The 21426-nt window shown below is 37.4% G+C and overlaps 1 protein-coding gene across 1 annotated transcript in view; it reads right to left on the bottom strand.

The window, feature by feature from the left end:
- Window positions 1–281: 281 nt before the first annotated feature.
- Window positions 282–21426, bottom strand: part of LOC130236915 (testis-expressed protein 264 homolog) — a 102611-nt gene continuing 81466 nt past the window's right edge. Inside the window, exons 3-4 of the mRNA XM_056467655.1 lie at window positions 15629–15797; window positions 282–688 (exon numbers count right to left, since the gene is read on the bottom strand). Coding sequence (XP_056323630.1) covers window positions 420–688; window positions 15629–15797 — 438 coding nt within the window. The 3' untranslated portion in view covers window positions 282–419. The remainder of the gene's footprint in view (window positions 689–15628; window positions 15798–21426) is intronic.

Below are 21426 nucleotides of genomic sequence, written 5' to 3'. Positions count from 1 at the left end.
AGAAAAAAAAATACTGATAATAATTATACAATTTATTATGATATAGTCAAATAAAAAAAAAAAATTAAAAAAATTAAATGACAACAAATTTAAAAAATATATATTTCTTGGAATAGACCAAACCGTATGGACCACTTTTATTGTGGTTTCTTAAGAAAAAACACAATAATACAAATAAAATGAATAATTATATAGTAAAATAATGCATAAAATAAAATGTAAAAAAATGTTTCTAAACTGATTAATTGAAAACAATATATTAATTGTTAATGTGATATTTATAAAATGGAACTAAAATTTGAATACATGTCAAACATGTAATATGAATATAGCCCTTTAGAAGAACAAAAACAATGACAGAACTTTGATTTCTGAGTGAACCATACAACTCAAAGTCAACAACATCCCACAATTCTCTCCTACTCTTCCTCCACCATGATCTCTCTGTCCTGGTCCTGCAGGTTGTGTTTTCCGCCTGTTGCGAGGTCTGGAAGAGCGTGTTCACACCTGTCTGAATCCAGCTCCAGCTCCTCGAAGGAAGAGACGCTGGAGGTGTCGCTTCTCTCCACACGATCGAAGTCCCAGTATTGCTGTCTGTCCGGGTGCGAGTGTGTCCGTGTGCTGGACGGGGCAGGTGAAGCATCCTGCTGGCTCACAGAAGAACTGCGCTCGCTGTTGGAATCAGCACCTGTATGTTGACAAACACACACACCAAACACAAGAGATGATTCATTTCACCACAGTCAACTTGTTTACATAAACAATGAGTACGTGGACACTGATACTGCGATTTTAATACGATTAAGACAATACAAGAGTCTACACCACGTAAAAAATGATCTTTGATTATCCTAATCGGGCTAAAGTCACAATTGAACTTAACAGAAATGGAATTAAGACGTGGAGTATCCTATTTTAGTTACATTATTGAAGTAAAGGACAGGCATGTAAACACCTTAAAGGGTCATAAAACACCAAAACGCATTTGTTTTAGACGTTGACAGTCATATATGAGTCCCACGTTGCTTAAAACACTATTAGGACACTTATATCTCACTAAAAAGTGAAAAATTGTTGTTTATTGCTTTATTTCAAGCAAATTCGTTCTTCCAGTTTGAAAAGAAGTTTTGAAGCTATGTCACGGCGATCAGATCCTTGTGTAAAATGCAGTGGGGAGATTCGCTGTCTGTACCGGCGAGTACAACGTGACGTCTTTTGAGTTTACATTATTAATTCATGAGAAAGACTTGGTTCGAACCAATCAGCGCGCTCTATTGTGAATGTGCAACTTCATTAATATGCATGAGATGGCTTCGAAGGCTGTTTTTACCTGTTACAGTTTTCAGAGAAACGCCACATTGTGTTGCCAACCGTAATTCAAACAAGTGAAAGAAGAAGAATTTGAAGACATAGGTCATTAGTGTTGTTTATAAATGTGCTGCGATGACGGTTTTGTTTCCATTTTTCCAGTATGAGGGCACCGCTCGCATGTGGATCCACATGCGTGGATTACAATGGTGTGCTAACATGTGACAAAATACGTTTGTAAGGAACTTTTTTTTTACTTTTTTATTTTTGTTTGCACCTACCGAGTCTCTATCTACAGAGAAATGTAGTTTTTTCTTCTCCCATTCGGTGTGCATCATCAAATTCCATTTAAACAACAATCTTCCAGCAGTTCCTCAAGTCCAAAATCTTGTTTGTCACAGGGGGCAAGCATGAACATCATTGTTTGTGATTGAAAGTGCCAAACTGCAGTTACAGTCGACAAATTAAGAATGAAACACCTGAAATTACATAAACCTCTGTAGGAAATGTGGATAGCATGGTAATGATGTAATGATTTTAATCGAATTATATGCTATAACATGTAAAACGGGATCATAAAAGGAACATTCAAAAAGCAACTCCTGTAAACGCCATCATATTATGGTCTTATTCAGATTAAGGCAAATAATTCGATGACTGATGTCCATGTAAACGCAATCACTGTCTCCACTGCGTATGTGTTTGTGTTGCCTCTGTGAAAATCAACGCATGCATGTAGGCAACTCCCATTTTCATGCAAACCCTTCCATCTTTCGCCACTCGACACTTCCATCTAAACAAAGCTGGACTCACGCACTTTCCTGACTTTCTTCAAACTAGGTGTGAAAACACCCTACTGAGATGGGGGGGGATTCATGATTTTTGCTGCGAGCAGGAAACGATGACTGCTCTCGTCCAGAGTTTGTTGCAGGGGCATGAATGAAAAGTTAGTGAATGCAACCCAATAGTATCTGACTGCAGAGGTGGCCTGTTGCTTGAGAATTTGTATCCACTGTCGTCTGTTTGCACGCATAGTGTGAGAAATTAACTGCAGTTGAACTTGTCGCAAAGTTAAAAATGAAATGCCCAAGATTACATGGCGTCATGACGCACACCAACTGTTGTTGCATGAAACGTCGGCAGAAACTAATGCTGAAAGGTGATGTAATGACTAATCGAACTATGTACTATAACATGTAAAACATTAAAAGAACATTCAAAAAGCAACTCATGTAAATACCTTAATCATATGACTGTCTTATTCAGAGTGAGGCAAATAATTATTCTCATTTGTTACTTTTTCATGATGCAGCAGTTTTGATTGAAGCACTTTCTATTTCTGGTGTCTGAGATGAGAACACATTTTTATGAGTCTTTGGGTCAAGAAAGAGTCTGAGCTTGTGGTGTATTTCCTCCTCTGTTACTTCAAAATGATCCCTCCATCTGGATGCACTTAAATCCACAGTAAGGATCTGTTTCTGTCATGTATTACACTCAATAAAGCAACATCATCTTATGCTTAAGCCCTTTATGACCTTACTCCCATATGGGAATGCATTTACCTGACCACATGCATTGTCAGCTCATTAAACATGACTGTGCATGTGATGTAAATGCACTCAGCGTCACAGTGAGTAATAATACAGCAGGCCTAAAGCTCTTTACATCTTCTCATCTAAAAGTTAAATAAGAGACACCAGTTTGCTTCTGTTTAATCAGCTCTTCCAGGTTGTTTCTGCAGTGCTGCTAGTCGCTAATTAACAGTTGTGGAAAGGAGCTGAGGAGTGTTTGGTGAACTGCATGTGTTGGCATTGCAGTGTGAACATGAGGCTTTGTGGAGAACTAGTTTTCTGCTTAACTTTTATCATGGTATATAGTAACTGTTTTTTTTTTTTCTTTTTAAACAATGCACTAATTACTGATCCAATGGCTCAGTGGTTAGCAGTGTCACCTCACAGTAAGAAGGTAGCTGGTTCGAGTCCTGGTTGGGACAGTTGGCATCTCTGTGTGGAGTTTGCATGTTCTCCCCGTGTTGGTGTGGGTTTCCTCTGGGTGCTCTGGTTTGCCCAACAGTCCAAAGCCATGCGCTATAGGTGAATTGAATGAACTAAATTGGCCATAGTGGATGAGTGTGTGTGAATGTGAGAGTATATGGGTGTTTTCCAGTACTGGGTTGCAGCTGGAAGGGCATCCCCTGCCTAAAACATATGCTGGAATAGTTGGCGGTTCATTCCACTGTGGCAACCTCTGATAGATAAGGGACTTAGATGAAGGAAAATGAATGAGTGATTACTGATCCAGTTTAGAACAGCTCAGCCTTGAGAGTGCTTTACAGTATATGTCTATGATGATTTCATAATTGTTGTTTTAATTAGATGACATCCAGGGATGCTCCGATCAGGATTTTTGCAACCGATACAGAATACCGATACCTTGTCATGATGATTGGTCTATAATGGGTACCGATTCTGATGATTCAAGCTTTTATATAACTGTACCATTGCATAAAGAACCTTTTCCATCTATGAATGATACATGGGTGAAGCTTCTCCTAACCTAAGACAACCTAAATTAAGGATGTTACATATTATCCCTCAAACATGTCTCTTATAACCATTTAGTGTGGACACGTCATCATGATCAGAAGCAGCTTTACAGAAATGAATACATAAAACAGAAAAACATTTGAAAAAACTTCTTTACTAAAGCGAAATGGGTCTATTCTGCTTATTGCAATTAAGTATGACAAGAAGTTATTTTAAGTGTTTTTATTTCTTTAATATTTCCAGCCAGGTTTTAGTAAACTTGCAATATTGTGGAGAAGATAGAACTTCCTTATAAGCAATCACACTTGCGATTGGTTCATAAGAACAGTCAAATCAGCGAGTACCGATCGAGTCATGAAATGTGATTATCGGATTATCGAAATGTAATTATGATTTAAGAAGAGACCATTATCGCTACGAAACAAATGGAAAATAACTTTAATGGTAATTAGAGTTTGGATGTGGGGCATGCTTTTTTTTTTGTGGTGTTACGGATCACAAATCTCACGGTTCGGATCACACTACGGTTTTTGAGTCACAGATTGGGCCATTTTTTTGGATCCGCAAAAAAAAAGGAGGGGACTAATATAATTTGCTTTCCATTTATACAAAAATATTACTGCAAAAACCATTGGATTTAACAAACGTAACTTAGAACAAACGTATCAAGAACAAACTGAGAAAAGGAAAATATTTAATACGAAAAATAATCTTTGCTAATGTTGCTCATAATGCTAAATATAGAAATCTAACATCTTGTACAACATATCATATTCATTTTCAATCAATGATTCAACAATTCACTCAACTTGTTTCATTATAGGTGGATAATTTTTGAAAACCTATTTAGTGACATAATTTTGATGGTTGTTTGTCGCCACCTATTGGTTAAACAATGTAATTGCTACAACATTCACCAGCGTCAAGTTCCATTAAACTGATTTTAATCTATACCATAAACATTGGTGGTTATATCTTAATTATAAACTGTTCTCTCAGTACTTCTATTATTGTTTTTTTTTACCTTCTTGAAAAATTGTAAAAACTGAATCTCTCGATCAAACGGAAATTTGAATGCAGCACTTCGAAGGATATGCAAATCATCAGAATTTATCATTCACGTTGCGCGGGTTTGAATTGAGATCATGATCTTTGTTTAATTGTGCAGCTTTACACTGAATGCATTAATGCAGGCTAAACAAGCAGTGACAGAAAACACCTTTAATTAATACGCTAAGAAAACATTTAGGTAGTTCCCACCACCACAACCTCTTCCCTGGAAAACATAATGATGATGGAAGCCAAAATGCTTTCATACACGTGATTTGAATGATCTCTCTGCAAATGTTATAAATGTTGAGTTAACCTACAAGCTCAAAGTTATTATTCTGCGGGTCACGTGTGTTCAGAACTGTAGGTTGTTATCCGTACGGACCACGGATCAACCGTGATTGGTTACACCCCTAATGGTTTCTGAAAACGTGAGGTAAAATGCACTGCACTTCTTGACTTTTAAAAAACATATATATACTGTAATATCAGTTTTTAATGTCTTTTTAAATTTAATGAATACATTTTATTTCTCTAGTAAATGGCATTTGTAATTATATGTAGAGTTCTTTATATATGTTTATAAGGCTCCGGGCATACATGATTATTACATATGTGTGGTAAAATTTGTTCTGGATTATTTTTATTTTTTTTTTTAGCAGATTTAGAATACATTTTTAAAGTGTTTATGAATCATGATTTATTCATGAAAACATCCATACACATACATTTGTGCATATGCACGATTCGTGAATGAGACCCAAATGTTTTGTAGCAATTTAGTAAGTTCTGTATCACTTTAGGACACACACACACACACACACAGTTAGTGACAGTATGAGAGAGCTAACAGACTAACAGATTGAATAAGGTGTGTGTGATTTTTAAAGGAGGGTCCGTGTGTTCACACTCAGCGTGTTGGAGTGACAAACATGTCAACAGTGCAGCATTTTTTTTTCTGCTTATGTTAGTGCTTCTGAGATGAAGGGATGTTTTGTGTGTCTATTAGATGACCGTTCACTTAGCGTTTATCTGCCTCCTGCTCTTCCTGTCAGCGTGGCATTTTTGGAAGTAGAGATAGACAGTCTAGATAAAGGGGAAATAGAGGGATGACAGCGGCGTGAAGGAGAGAGGGATAAAGATGAAGCGATTGATACTGTCGGAGAAAGAGAACAAAGTGTCCTTCAAGCTGAAGCTGCAGGGAAATAACATTTCCCTACTCTCAAAACTAATACAAATGTATTTTGTTATTGGTTTATACAGTACCTGCATTTACACTCACTGGCCACTTTATTAGGTACACCTGTCCAACTTCTCGTTAACGCAAATTTCTAATCAGCAAATCACATGGCAGCAACTCAATGCATTTAGGCATGTAGACATAGTCAAGACGATCTGCTGCAGTTCAAACTGAGCATCAGAATGGGGAAGAAAGATGATTTAAGTGAGTTTGAACGTGGCATGGTTGTTGGTGCCAGATGGGCTGGTCTGAGTATTTCAGAAACTGCTGATCTACTGAGATTTTCACGCACAACCATTTCTAGGGTTTACAGAGAATGGTCTGGAAAAAAAAAAATTTCCAGTGAGTGGCAGTTTTGTGGGCGCAAATGCCTTGTTGATGCCAGAGGTCAGAGGAGAATGTCCAGACTGGTTTGAGCTGATAGAAAGGCAACAGTAACTCCGATAACCACTCATTACAACTGAGGTATGCATAAAAGCACCTCTGAACCACTTTGAAGGCAAAAGGGCATCCAACCCGGTACTAGTAAGGTGTACTAATAAAGTGGCGGGTGAGTGTATGTCAACAATATTAATACTATTAAAATATAAGCATTTAGGAAGAGTTTTAAGCCTTTATGCATTCTGCAGAACATAGTGTTGACTGGCAGGGTTTTTATAATGGGCTAGAACCATTTTCTAATTGACAGGTTGAATCGTAACCCTAACTTCAATGTGATAATTCACCCAAAAATGAAAATCACCAAATCATTTATTTTCCTTTTATGCAATTTTAAACCTTTATGAGTTTCTTTCTTCTTTTGAACACACAAGATATTTTAAAGAATGCTGTTTGGGACCCATTTACTTCTATAATATTTTTTCCTTCTATGGAAGTCGATGGGCAACCAGCATTTTTCTAAATATCTTCTTTAGTGTTCAACAAAGGAGAGAATTTCAAACAGGTTTTGATTAAGTGAATGATGAATAAATGATGGTTGAACCCTCACATAACTTTATCGGTTACCATAAATATTTTGCACTTGATGTACTAGAATGGGCGTCATGGTGGCGCAGTAAGTAACATAATCGCCTCAAAGCAAGAAGGTTGCTGGTTCGAGTCCTGGCTGGGCCAGTTGGCGTTTCTGTGTGGAGTTTGCATGTTCTCCCTGTGTTTGCGTGGGTTTCCCCCACAGTCCAAAGACATGGTAATTGAATAAACTAAATTGGCCGTGGTGTATGCAAGAGTGTATGGGTGTTTTTCAGTGTTGGGTTGTGGCTGAAAGGGCTTCTGCTGTGGCGACCCCTGATTAATAAAGGGACTATGCCACAAAGAAAGTGAATGAATGAATGAATGAATGAATGAATGTACTAGAATGTAAATAGTTAACTTTAAACCTACCATTTATTGCAAAGAACAACAGATTATTAAAACAAACTAAAATGAAAATTTAAACCAATTCAAACTATTCTTAAGTGTTTCAATATTTATTCGGTGATGGGAAAAATATCATATAGTATTTTCATTTGAACTATAGACCATTTCAATGTGGTGATGTCATTGTCCCATGAGTTTCCTGCTTGTCGTCAAACTATTTCATAACTGTAATAAGAGGCAATTCAGTCATAACTTAAAGGGCACCTAATTTACCCCTTTTTAAAGATTTAGGACAAGCCTTTGTGTCTCTAGAATGTGTCTGTAAAGTTTCAGCTCAAAACACCCATCAGATTATTTATTATACCTTTCAGAATATTGGAATTTTCTGCTCTAAACACAATTTAGCTGCTTTTTTTTTGCCCACATTGGCCACCCAATCAGAATCTTGGCCCACCCTGGCCCTACATCAGATAACGATTTTTTTTTTTTTTTTTTTTTTTTTTTTTTTTTACGATGCGTTTCATAACTGAGAAAGCAGCATAAGATGTGACCCTGAGCTTCAAAAACCATGTTTGGGCAAGCCAGACTCATTTACAATCTTGATTAAAGTATTCCGTTTTAATAATTTTAAACCATTCAGGCTGCAACAGATGAAAGCGAAACCAATTCTGCATAGAGCGCAGGTTTCTGTGCGCATCACGCATCTGAGCACGCATTACCAAACACACTTCCCTTATGTCAGTTCATGCAGTCGTAGCCTACTTCATACAATAGAATGTCTTAAAGAACACAAACAGTTCAGCAGCACTGAGTGGGATAGTCGGGAGATGTATTGGGCCCGCTTAAACATTATAGCATTTTTCTCACGGAAAGAGAGCAAATATTATCTGTTAATGATGCACAGAAACAGACAAATCACAGGCAGTTTCAGTAGTGAAGTTTGTGCAAAGTGCAACATACAAAACTCAAACATGAGTGCAAAGAACATTTGTTGTAGTTTAAGTCAAAATATCAATATTTTGACACACATCCACACATAATCTTGCTTTCGCTTTGCTCTCTCTAAACGTGCTCTCTTCTCTTGACGCACGCTGCTGCGTGTCCCTCGTCTGAATAAACAATATCAAGAGGTTAGTAACTGAACTCATTTCGATATCACTGACTCGAATAATTAAATACGAAAGCCGTGTAACGTGGTCCCTAAATGTACCTGCAACTATAGAATCACCCATATAGTTCATCGAGAGCAACATGTTTTTGTGGAGTTTACTTGGCAAACATCACTTAAGCAAGCAAACACTGAGATAAATATAGTCTGCAGTACAAATAATAGTTTTAAAATAAAAGTTAGTTTGCTTTTATAAAAATGACAGAAAACATTTAAAAAGATAAATATATTAATTTTAAAATGCTATAAATAATTTTATTCCCTTTTTTTGGGGCCCGAAATGTCACTTGGCCCACCCAAATGTTCCAAGCTGGAGCCGGGCCTGCCTGTGCCTTTATTGCTAGTTCTCCCTGCCCACAGTTCCTACGTGCTTGTCAGAGTGTGCCTCAATCTCCGGCAGCATCCGATAAACAGCACAGTGACAGACTCTGTGAGATATAATATAGTAAGAGCCCAGCAAGCATTTTTTTTTTTTTTTTTTTTTTTTTTTTTTTTTTAAAGACATCTAATAGATGTAGAATAGCCATTTAAACATAATCGTCTTGGCTAAAACAAGGCAAAATTTTGTCTGTCAGTGAGAATCTAATAGATGTCTAAGAATAGCCATAAAACAGACTAGTCATCAAATAAACAGAAATGAATGACTACACATATAAAGTCTGTCTAATCGATTTATTTGATAACTAGTCTAGTTTTGGACTATTCTTAAATGTCTATTAGATTTTCACTGACAGCCCAGGTTTAGCCTTGTTTTAGCCAAACTGTCTACGTTTAGTTGTTTATTAGACTGCTGTTAAACACAAAATTGTTTTCTGGGAGCTTTCCCAATGATAATGTGATGTATTTGTTGTGGAGTTAATTCTGCAACGATGAACCGCACATAATGTCGTTACAAAATTCAAGCACACACGCACACGTTAATATCCACTGCTGTATGGATATCGGTTATGTTATCATACAAAATACACCTGATTTAACGTCCACAAACTAGGCTTGAAGCGTCGTCTTTTTTAATTGTGATAAAGACTGTAAAATCGTTGTGATTTTATTACAAACATGCACGTTTTTATAAAGGATTTAAACTTGTAAAACTCATTCTTGATCAAATTTGATAATGATTTATGATCACAGTGAGCTGAACAGATCTTTTAATCCCAGTTGCTTTGTGCACATCCTGTCTTGTTGATATGATTATACGCTTTACTATGGAGACATAGTTAATACACAACTGTCAATCAATTTGGTGGGTGGGGAAACTGAACTCAATCACGTTGCAGTACTGACCGAATAAGCTATGCTGCCCACCCCAAAAAAAAATAAAACGCATGCACAACATGGGATTATTAATTCCCATAAATAATAATAAATAGTACTCTTTGATTGCAATGTAAATCAGACAAAATCTAAATGCAAATGATCCCGAGAGATGCATTTTAAAGGGCCCAAATTAAACGTACTGTATGCTGAAGTGCAATCACTCTTTTGATATTAAATGTATAAAATGTAGGGTGCTAGAATTGCCCCTAGTCTCCCATATGTTACAACACACAAACACACATGCACACAAAGGCCATTTAAAGCACATTTCAGTGCAATATGCCACTTTGAGAACTCATTTTGAAGCTGTTTCGTGGACAGCATCTTTCACCAGGGAACAGATGTTGAATGCTTAAATCCGAGTAGCGAGGTCAAGTTTCACACCACTTCAGCAAAACACAGCTATTCCTTCAGCATGACAACTAAAACATCACTTAAAATCACAGGCGCTGGCTGTCTGCTCAGAAATGTGTAGCTGACGCAGCGCTGAAACGTGACATTTATTTGATGAAACATTGCAATTTTACTCAATCTTCAAAAAGAGATGATTGCGCATATTATTAATTAAATGGTCAGTCATTTTTGACTTTCCAGCTGCAGTGAAACGTCCCTGCCAATTTCAAAGCGCAGCGCAGACATCTGCTCGGAGACAATCAGAAGTACTTCAAAAATCAAGGACGGGGAGAAAAAAAAAAAAAATCTGTTTTTGTTGTGTTCACATCTGTTCTCTGCACTTTGTGTCACTACAGGCACACTGCTGGCAGACTTCTGCTCATTAAAAGTGGAAAATAATTTCACACAAAAAAGTGTCATGTTTCAGGAATACTTTAGTGTACTGGCTCTGGACATTAATAAATCTTAAGGATGTTTAAATTGGTACAGATAAAACTGAAATAAATAGGTGAAAGAGCATAAAAAGTCAAATCAGCATTATTACTTTGACTTTTACTGTTAATAATGGCATCAAATCTGAAGTGTTTATCTGTGAAAATGACATGGAATGTAACAAGTTATTCTGAATGAAAGAATCTCATGGCGAGGCGCCAAACCAAAATTCATTCCCGCAACGGCTACATAACAGCTTCTCATTCAGAACCTTCAGCAGTTGCAGTGTTTTTTTTTTTTTTTTTTTTTTTTTTTTTTTTTTTTTAAATAGCAGGTTATAATCGAACTAAAATGTATTAAAATTTGAGTTAATTATAACAGGCTTGTTATACTTTTCTGTAATCATAGTAGTGCTGTGCGTTATTTGTTTAACCCTTTAAGTTTACATGCTGACTGAACGATGTGTTAGGCCAGCAAACATGACATAGCTTTCAGTTATGATGAACATAGTTTCCATAATTATACTTTATAGATAAAGGTCTATGGTTCTGCAACAAAAATTGGCAACAAAGTGTGTAATACAAGTATTAAGGTATTACAAATACAATTTCAAAGGCCTCATCTTTCCATTTAGTCATAAGCTTTTCATTTCAGAATTAGTGATTCATGGAATCAAAAATAATGTACATATGCATTGCTATATAATCCTATTAACTTCTGTTATTTGAAAGAAATCAAATTGGCCATTAATTCATTAAACTTATTCTTTCTAGTTACAGTGCATCCGAAAAGTATTCCTAGCGCTTCACTTTTTCCACATTCCAAAATGGATTTATTTCCTCAACATTCTACACACAATACCCCATAATGACAATGTGAAATTTTTTTTTATTAAAAAATTTAAAACCTGAAAAATCACATGTACATCAGTATTCACAGCCTTTGCTCAATACTTTGCTGATGCGCCTCTGGTGGCAATTACAGCCTCAAGTCTTTTTGAATATGACGCCACAAGCTTGGCATCTGTCTTTGGGAATTTTAGCCCATTCCTCTTTGCAGTACCTCTCAAGCTTAATCAGGTTGGATGGGAAGCTATTTTTAAATCTCTCCAGAGATGTTCAATAGGATTTAGGTCTGGGGTCTGGCTGGTCCACTCAAGGACATTCACCGAGATGTTGTGAAGCCACTCCATTGATATTTTGGGTGTGTGCTTTGGGTCATTGTCCTGCTAGAAGATGAACAGTCACCTCAGTCTGAGGTCAAGAGCACTCTAAAGCAGGTTTTTATTCAGGATGTCTCTGTACATTGCTGTATTCATCTTTCACTCTATCCTGATTAGTCTTCCAGTTCCTGCAGCTGAAAAACATCCCCACAGCAGGATGCTGCCACCACCATATTTCACTGTAGGGATGGTATTAGCCTGGTGATGAGCGGTACCTGGTAACGCCTGGCATTCACTTCAAAGAGTTAAATTTTAGTCTCATCAGACCAGAGAATTAGGCTTCTTATGGTCCGAGAGTCCTTCCTTTTGGCAAATTCCAGGTGGGGAGTGGATTCCGTCTGGACACTCCACCATACCAGCCTGATTGGTGGATTGCTGCACAGATGGTTGTCCTTCTGTAAGGTTTTCCTCTCTCCACAGAAGAACGCTGGAGCACAGACAGAGTGATCATCGGGTTATTAATCACCTCCCTGATTAAGGCCCTTCTCCCCGATTACTCAGCTTAGATGGCTGGCCAGCTCTAGGAAGAGTCCTGGTGGTTCCAAACATCTTCCACTTATGGATGATGGAGGCCACTGTACTCATTGGAAATTTCAGAGCAGCAGAAATTTTTCTATAAACTTCCTTGTGCCTCGAGACAATTCTGTCTCTGAGGTCTACAGACAATTCCTTTGCCTTCATGCTTGGTTTGTGCTTTGACATGCACTGTCAACCCTGGGACCTTATATGGACAGCTGTACTGTATGACTTTTTTAAAATCATGTCCAATCAACTGAATTTACCAAAGGTGAACTCTGTTATGCTGCTGAAACATCTCAGGAATGATCATGAATACGTATGTACATATGATTTTTCAGGTTGTTTTTTTTTGTTTGTTTTAATAAATTTTGTTACCATTTCAAAAAAATCTTTTCACATTTAATCCATTTTGGAATAAGACTGTAACACAAAATGTGGAAAAAGTGGAGCACATGCACTGTAAAGCATTTTTTTTTTTTTGTTCATTTAATAATTAAGAGAGAATTTAAACACATTTAGAGCCTGTTGACTTTCAATGAATGAAAAAAGACATCCTGATAACAGTTCAGTACTTAAAGTATTTCATAAATTGTAACAGTATTTTGTTGAAACAAAGTCTACAGAGTCAAAAACTTATGAATAAGGAAAGAAATGACATTATTGGCCCCTTATTATCATTTGTACTTTATTCCTAAAATATTTTAGAGACAATATTTCATGCCTATAATCTATAAGGCAATAACATTGAAACATTTATTGTAGGATCAACAAGCTACAAGCACCTAAGAACTAACTTTTCTGTTTAGCAAGCGCTGATTTTGAGCGGCTGCGCGTCCCGCTGGAGGATCAAACGTGTGCTTGAAAAACGAGAGGACAGAAGGAACAAGACATGCTGTAAAACATTAAATTTAGCAGCACTATTTGGACCCAGTAACCCAGCAGGCTTCAAATGCGTCCTTTAATCTTGTGTCTTCTCTGCTTTAATCTTCCTCCTCTATCATATATTACAGTTATTATAATGTGTTTGTTTTCGGGGTAACAGGTGGAACAGGCATCACCAGGACTCACACACACACACACACACACACCGTCCAGGACAGCTGGTGTGGACAACACTTCCCCTCAGGTCACAAACAGCTCACCTGTGTTTCATATTTGCTCCGCGGTACCTCTGGGCTTTGGTTTGACCAGGGCAATATGCCATTAAACACACACACACAGATTGTGTCTCATTATCACCAGAGCAGGTGTAGGTGATCGCACAGTTCAGCCAATATGATACGCACACATCAAATCTCCACAAGTTACTGCTTAATGCATACTAATTTTTTTTTCTGCTAAATTTCAACTAGGGCTACACAATATATCATTTCAGCATCGATATCACCACATCGAGCTCACCCAAATCACCTATAGCACATAACTTTGGACTTGTGGGGGAAACCAAAGCACCCAGAGGAAACCCATGCAAACACGGGGAGGACATGCAAACTCCACACAGAAATGCCAACTGGCCCAGCCGAGGCTTGAACCAGCCACCTTCTTGCTTGATCTACAGGCTCAGTAAAATAATCAAATCGCTCATGGAAAAACTGATGTGAAGACATGGACGCATAAATCCAGCCAACATGTAGTAATTGAGAGATTTTTGTTTACTCTTGTAATATCTTTACTTTTTTGTTCGATTTTGTTCTCTTTGACTCATTAGATGGAAACGCTGCTTTATTCGTACAACTTTTATGCGATTCCGGTTTTGCACTTACAGTTCATTTGCATTTTTGGATGAAAACATGGCTAGTGTTACAGTTTCAAATACATGAGCAAATTGCTTGTCACTTGTTAGTCAGTGTTCAAAGTACAAAACCCAAACATTAACATATCATCACAGCTACATTTTTGCCTTTTTGGTTACACAGATTTCGCTCTGCATGTAAACCTGCTTTCTATTGGCTAATAATACGATAATATGGTGTACCGCGGAACCTAAAAATAGCAACGGTGTCAGTTTCAATACCGTTATTCCATTATAAAAAAAAACAATGCACTTAAATAGGAGAGAATTATTAAATATTATTTATTTAATGCCTAAAAATGCATATGCGTGATTGTCATCACAGGACGGTGTGGGAGAGGGAGAGAGGTGAGGTAAGATGGCGAGTCGTGCACCAAGTGACCTGGTCTCGAAAAAGAACACAACCTCTGCAGTTTGGCAGTATTTCCGGTTTCAACCGAACGAGAAGGGAGATGTGGTAAATACGATCTAGAGGTCTGCATTCCTGCTGCTGTACTGCGGGACACCACCAGATTTGTTGCGGAGCGGGAATAAATTTCCAAATAAAGCGCGGGAGCGGTCGGTAACTCTGGTGTAATTTGAAGGGGAGCGGGCGGTCTAACAATATCGCGCCCGAGCGAGCATGCGCACAGCCACGTGGATGCTGTTTGTGTGTATGTGTGTCAATGAGAGAGAGAGAGAGAGAGCGTGGTGTGTGTGTGTGTGTGTGTGTGTGTGTGAGTGTGAGTGTGAGTGTGAGTGAGAGAGAGAGAGAGAGATATGCTTTGTGTCGCTTAGTGCTGTCTGTGTATTTGCATATATGGTATTCAGTTTCTGAATGGTTTAGGTACAAAAGTTTAGGTACAAGCCAACAGTTTGGTGACTGTCTGCACCTTACGTCATATTTTTTTTTTATTATACACTAATACCAGATAGCGAGGTAAAATAGGGAGGAGGTTTGACGGTATCAAAATTTGGATTACGCTCAAGCCTGGTGTACTGTATATATTAATGTAATGTGTTCTCACATTGTACATTTAAAGCCCATGAATGAGAAATTTTTTAACTTGCATCTCTAAAAACACCCTTTAAATAAAATGGCACTGATGTAAGCTACATGTTTAATTTGCAGGCTAAAAGGTAGTATATTTCAGTATAATAGATGGGCTACTTTTTACTTTGAGCAGTATTTAGACCACATGCAACAGTACACAGTAAGCAGTATAATCTATGAGTTTGTTAAACACTTATTTCTTTCCTAACTGAGTGATTTTAGACTAAAAAGTATCTATTTAAATCAATATACCTGTGATGTCCGTCCTCTCGTCCTCTTCAGGTGCTTTTCCCGGCAACCATCTTTGGGCTTCTCTAACTTCAGGAACATAGAAATCCCCCTGCCGGGCCAGCGGACTCATATAGTGGATCGTTCCCCCTCGATAGATCTCCAGAAATGGATGTGCACACAACTTCCTTTCCTAAGAGACAGATAAAAGGAAGAAACAACTTCTTTCAGCATAACTTTTTTTCAGTCCACAACCTTTTTTTTTATATAAGCAAACTTCAAAAGATGATCTAGGCACATTTCCAAGCTGAAATGCACAAAAAGTTAAGTATTAGTGAGATTGTAATTTCTTGTTAAAATTATAAAAATAAAAATCAGTGTCGATCGAAAGTTTGGGCACCCCAGGTAAAGCTTTGTATTAATGTGCATAAAGAAGCCAAGGAAAGATGAAAAAATCTTCAAAAGGCATCAAATTACAGATTAGACGTTCTTATAATATGTCAAAGTTCGATTTTATTTTCATCATTTACACATTCGAAATAACTGAAAAAAAAATAAATGGTGTCTGCCCACTTTGGAAAGTTAAGACCTGACAGTTTCATGGATTGTTTTTAATCATCGTCTAAAAAATACCAGGGGCCTCATGTATCAACGCTGTTTATGCACAATTTTGCATACGCCAGATTCCACGCTCCCATTTGGATTTAATAACGATTAAGTTAACGTGAGTGTGCGTTGGTCCACGCCAACTTCATGTCTGGCGTACGTGCATTTCTTGTGTGTGTTTGTTTTATTTCCATTGGCGACTCCTCGAGGCAATCATGTTAAATTGCACACTAACTATTTTTGAGCCATGCAATGCCAGCTGTATAGTATGGGATCATCTGCATGTCTAGCAGGTATATAAGGTTTCCATACCATGCTGTTGAACCGCGGTAAAGTTAGTTTGACGTCTGACATTCATTAGACATTAGATTTCAAACCATTTAAATTCTTTGCTCCTGTTATAGTTTGAGCCAAAAATAGGTCAGATAGGCATAAATATGACCTTTATGTTGCACAAAGCTTAATTTCTCGTTTGAAAAAAATTTACCATAAGAATGGTTAAACAATTCAACCATATGAAATTATACAATAAAACCAGTACCAAAATGTTCAGAAAAACACCCTGTCTATTGCACAAGACTGTTTTTGGAATTAGCAGTTTATTTATTTTATAATATTTTTAAAATCTTTTAATGTAAAAATTGTAAAAGTCAATTAAACTCTGACTCAACTCTCTCCTCAAAGGGTGTTAGTTCAGCATCCCATATTCCGCGTACGCAGTGCTTTAATACATCTGAATTTTTTACTGTGTACACACATTTACAGCTTTGTGCGTATGCAATGTTTTAGTGTGAATTCAATGCAAGTCTTTGTACATGAGGCCCCTGGTGATGTCAATCTCAAAGGTTTTATATGCCCAGACTCATCTGACCTTGCCCCAACAATCAGCACCATGGGTTCTTCTAAGCAGGTGTGTAGAAAACTGAAAATAGTTGACTCTTACAAAGCAGGAGAAGGCTATATGAAGATTGCCATTTCTTAATTACATTCCGAACAGGGGATATTGGCATCTGAAAACGCGTTGCAGTCATCAGGAAAAGTGGAAGTTAAAGCAAGATCTGGAACACGAAGAAAAATATCAGACAGAACAGCTCGCAGAATTGAGAGAAAAGCAAGTCAAAACCCACATTTAACTGCACGATCCTTCCAGAAAGATCTGGCGGACACTGGAGCTGTGGTACACTATTCCACTATAAAGAGATACTTGTACAAATATGGCCTTCATGGAAGTCCTCAAAAGAAAACCTCTTCTGTGTCCTCACCACAAAAATCAGCGTTTGAACTTTGCAAATGAACATAAAGACAAGCCTGATGCATTTTGGAAACAAGTTCTGTGGACCGATGAGGTTAAAATACAACTTGTTGGCCGGAATGAGCAAAGGTACGTTTGGAGAAGAAAGGGCACAAAATTTAATGAAAAGAACCTCTGTCCAACTGTTATGCATGGGGGGTGGATCAATCATGCTTTGGGGTTGTATTGCCCATATTATGAGTAGAAGGAAAAATGGATTCAATAAAATTTCAGCAAATTTTGAATGGTAACTTGATGCCATCTGTGAAAAAGCTAAAGCAAAAGAGAGGATGGCTTCTACAAATGGATAATGATCCTAAACACACCTCAAAATCCACAGTGGATTATATCAAGAGACATAAACTGAAGGTTTTGCCATGGCCTTTACAATCTCCTGACCTCAACATACTTGAAAATCTATGGATAGACCTCAAAAGAGCAGTGCGTGACAGACAGCCCAGAAGTCTCAAAGAACTGGAAGACTTTAAGGATGAATGGGCAAAGATACCTCAAACAATAATTGAAAGACTCTTTGCTGGCTACAAAAAGCGTTTATAAGCTGTGATACTTGCCAAAGGGGGCAGTACAAGATATTAACTCTGCAGGGTGCACATTTTTGCAGATGCAATTTTTAATTTAGTTTTTTCAGTTATTTTGAAAGTGTAAATGATGGAAATAAAATCTAACTTTTTTTACAAGAATGTCTAATCTGTAATTTGATGCCTTTTTGGAGAGTTTTTTTTAATTAATTTATTTATTTTTATTTTATTTAAATTTTTTTTTTCATTTTTCCTTGGCTTTATGCACATTAATAATTTTTTTTTTTTACCTGGGGTGCCCAAACTTTTGATCCCCACTGTAGTACTTAATTTCAGTGGACTGATGCATTATTCATAGAGTAAAGATATTTATCAGGCTACATAAATATTTTAAATTATGATCTATTGAACCCTAAATGGCGACGCAGTGGCGCAGTAGGTAGTGCTGTCGCCTAACAGCAAGAAGGTTGCTGGTTCGAGCCTCGGCTTTGTCAGTTGGCGTTTCTGTGTGGAGTTTGCATGTTCTCCCTGCATTCGCATGGGTTTCCTCCGGGTGCTCCGGTTTCCCCCCCCACAGTCCAAAGACATGCGTTACAGGTGAATTGGGTAGGCTAAATTGACCTTAGTGTATGAATGTGGGTGGATGTTTCCCAGACATGGGTTACGGCCGGAAGCGCATGCGCTGTGTAAATACCTGCTAGATAAGTTGGCGGTTCATTCCGCTGTGGCGACCCCGGATTAATAAAGGGACTAAGCCAAAAAGAATGAATGAATGAACCCTAAATTCATCAAAGAATCCTGAAAAAGTATAAATTTCCACAAATATTCGTTTCAAGTCTGATGATAAATAAAATATGAATTCTTTGAGCACCGCATCGGCATATTATAATTATTAGACCCTAAAGAGCTGAGTAAAGATGCTGAAAATCCTAAAGTTCATATTGGTATCTATTCTGCCAATGTTTGAGTGGCTGAATATTATTAATGATCTCATATTGTCATGTTATACCTACATACATTTTTCTAAGAATTTCAAACCCTAAAGCTTGATAAATATTTGGAAATGCTCATTAGTATGCAGCATTGACGCTGACTTAAAAAGAAATCTGTAGCACTTGAGGCGATAGGTTAACATCATTTCACTGGTATTGTGGTGGCTACATTTTCTCCTGGAGCATCTGACTTGAACAGAAAAAGATTGGTGGAGAAAGAGTTAGAGAGAGAGAGAGAGAGAGAGAGAGCAAAGCAAAAGTTGAAAAGCTAAGAACAGGTTTTCCAGAGACAGTAAGATTAGAGAGATGTGTCCACCCACTGACACTTCCTCTTCCTCTACTGTTTTTCCTGCACTGCTCACTGGTTTTAACACTGATGAGGGCTGAACCACTGTAATGCCCGCTTCATTCATTCCTTGCACACAATTCTGGACATATATTTGCTTTTTTTTGTGTATTTTTCTAGCCATTGATTGGAGTATTTGGAATAATTGATTTGAGCATTTAGAATTCAAATGGTCTTGCCAGAGTCCAGAGTTAACACTGATTCAAAAGCAAATCTCTAAACATGCATCGTGCTCTGACTGGATCATTTGAATCAGTCGATCATAAATTAGAGTACACATGAAATCAAATCTAACCATATTGATTTTGTTAGCTCACATTGCTAGTTTTAGTGATGAACAATTCATCTGTGCACATCATTAAGAAAAAAAAATGGTTTGCCATTGTAATTTAAAATTGAAGTCTGAAAATGCACTTCCTGTTTGTTTTCAGTTAAATTCGCAGATTACTTCTGTCTTGAGGTAATGGGCATGGCTAACATACTTAATCACACTGCCTCCAATGGTGAAATGGTGAGGAGGTGTTTGTTGGGTTGTAAAAAATGAAATGTCTACTTTACTATATCCAAACAGCTTGCAGTAGGAAAAAAACAAGCCACGCCCACTGTTGTCTCTTAATATTCTGTTTCTCTAGGAACTGCGTCACAATACGAAAAAAAAAAACAAAACGTTGCAGCTTCCGGTTCATGCGGAGTTTAAAGTTGACAATTCACTGAATCTGCTAGTTGATTCAAATAATCTGGTCCGAGTGAGTCACCAGTTAATGATTCTCTTATTCAAGTGATCTGGTCAGAGTAGGTCTCCCAATTATTGATTCACTGAATTAACTGACTTGTCAAAGTAATTTGTTAGTTAACCATTTACTGATTCAAGTACTGGGGTGCAGCTGGAAGGGCATCCGCTGTGTAAAACCTATGCTGGATAAATTGGCGCTTCATTCCACTGTGGTGACCCCAGATTAATAAAGGGACTAAGCCGAAAAGAAAATGAATGAATGAATGAATGAATGATTCAAATAATCTGGTCTAAGCAATTCAATGATTCAAAAGATTCACTAGTTCAAACTAATTGCTCTGAGCTAATTAAGTTAACGGTTCACAGACTCAAATTTATTTTCTATTAAAAGTGAGTCTCCATTAACAGCTAATTGATTCAATTAATCTGAAGAACGTTAGTGACTCCAGTTAACGATTCACTGTAGAGCAGCACGATATTGGAAAAATCTGACATTGCCATTTATTTTTCTGAAATATACATTGCGATATGAATACAATTTCAGCAGATGACTTGAAAAGCTCTATTTGAAATGAAATTATTAATTTTTTAATGATTGGGAGTCAAATATAATTAATTGCAAGCATAAATAAGCAGTGCTTTATGGTTTTCCATAGAGTCAAAAAGTAGTCAGATTAGGGCTGGGCGATATTGCAAAAAAATTATCATAATATCATGTTTCATATCATTCGATATAGATAAAATCAAAGATATTTAAACGAAATATCTGATCTCTTTATAATAAAATAAACATAACCGTTAAACTCTTAAACTTGATAGATAAAATGTTACAATGTGTGAGCAACTAAGGTAGATCAACATTTGTAAGGTGTGAATAATAATGATACAGTAAACCTCAAACTGTGTAAACAAAAAGTATGACAATCATATCTGAGTCTGGGCGGCGCAATAAGTAGTGCTGTTGCAAGAAGGTCGTTGGTTCGAGCCTCAGCTGGGTCAGTTAGTGTTTCTATGTGGAGTTTGCATGTTCTCCCTGCATTTGTGTGGGTTTCCTCCGGGTGCTCCGGTTTCCCCCACAGTCCAAAGACATGCGGTACAGGTGAATTGGGTAGGCTAAATTGTCCGTAGTGAATGTATGTGTGGATGTTTCCCAGAGATGGGTTGCAGCTGGAAGGGGAACTGCTGCGTAAAACATGATGTGCTGGATAAGTTGGCAGTTCATTCCGCTCTGGCGATCCCGGATTAATAAAGGGACTAAAAGAAAATGTAAACATCAAGTAAAGGAACCAGCTCATATACATACTGAACATTGACA

The sequence above is a fragment of the Danio aesculapii genome, chromosome 11 (genome assembly GCF_903798145.1).
Source record: "Danio aesculapii chromosome 11, fDanAes4.1, whole genome shotgun sequence".
Lineage (NCBI taxonomy): Eukaryota > Metazoa > Chordata > Actinopteri > Cypriniformes > Danionidae > Danio > Danio aesculapii.
This window is presented reverse-complemented; position numbering and strand designations above follow the sequence as displayed.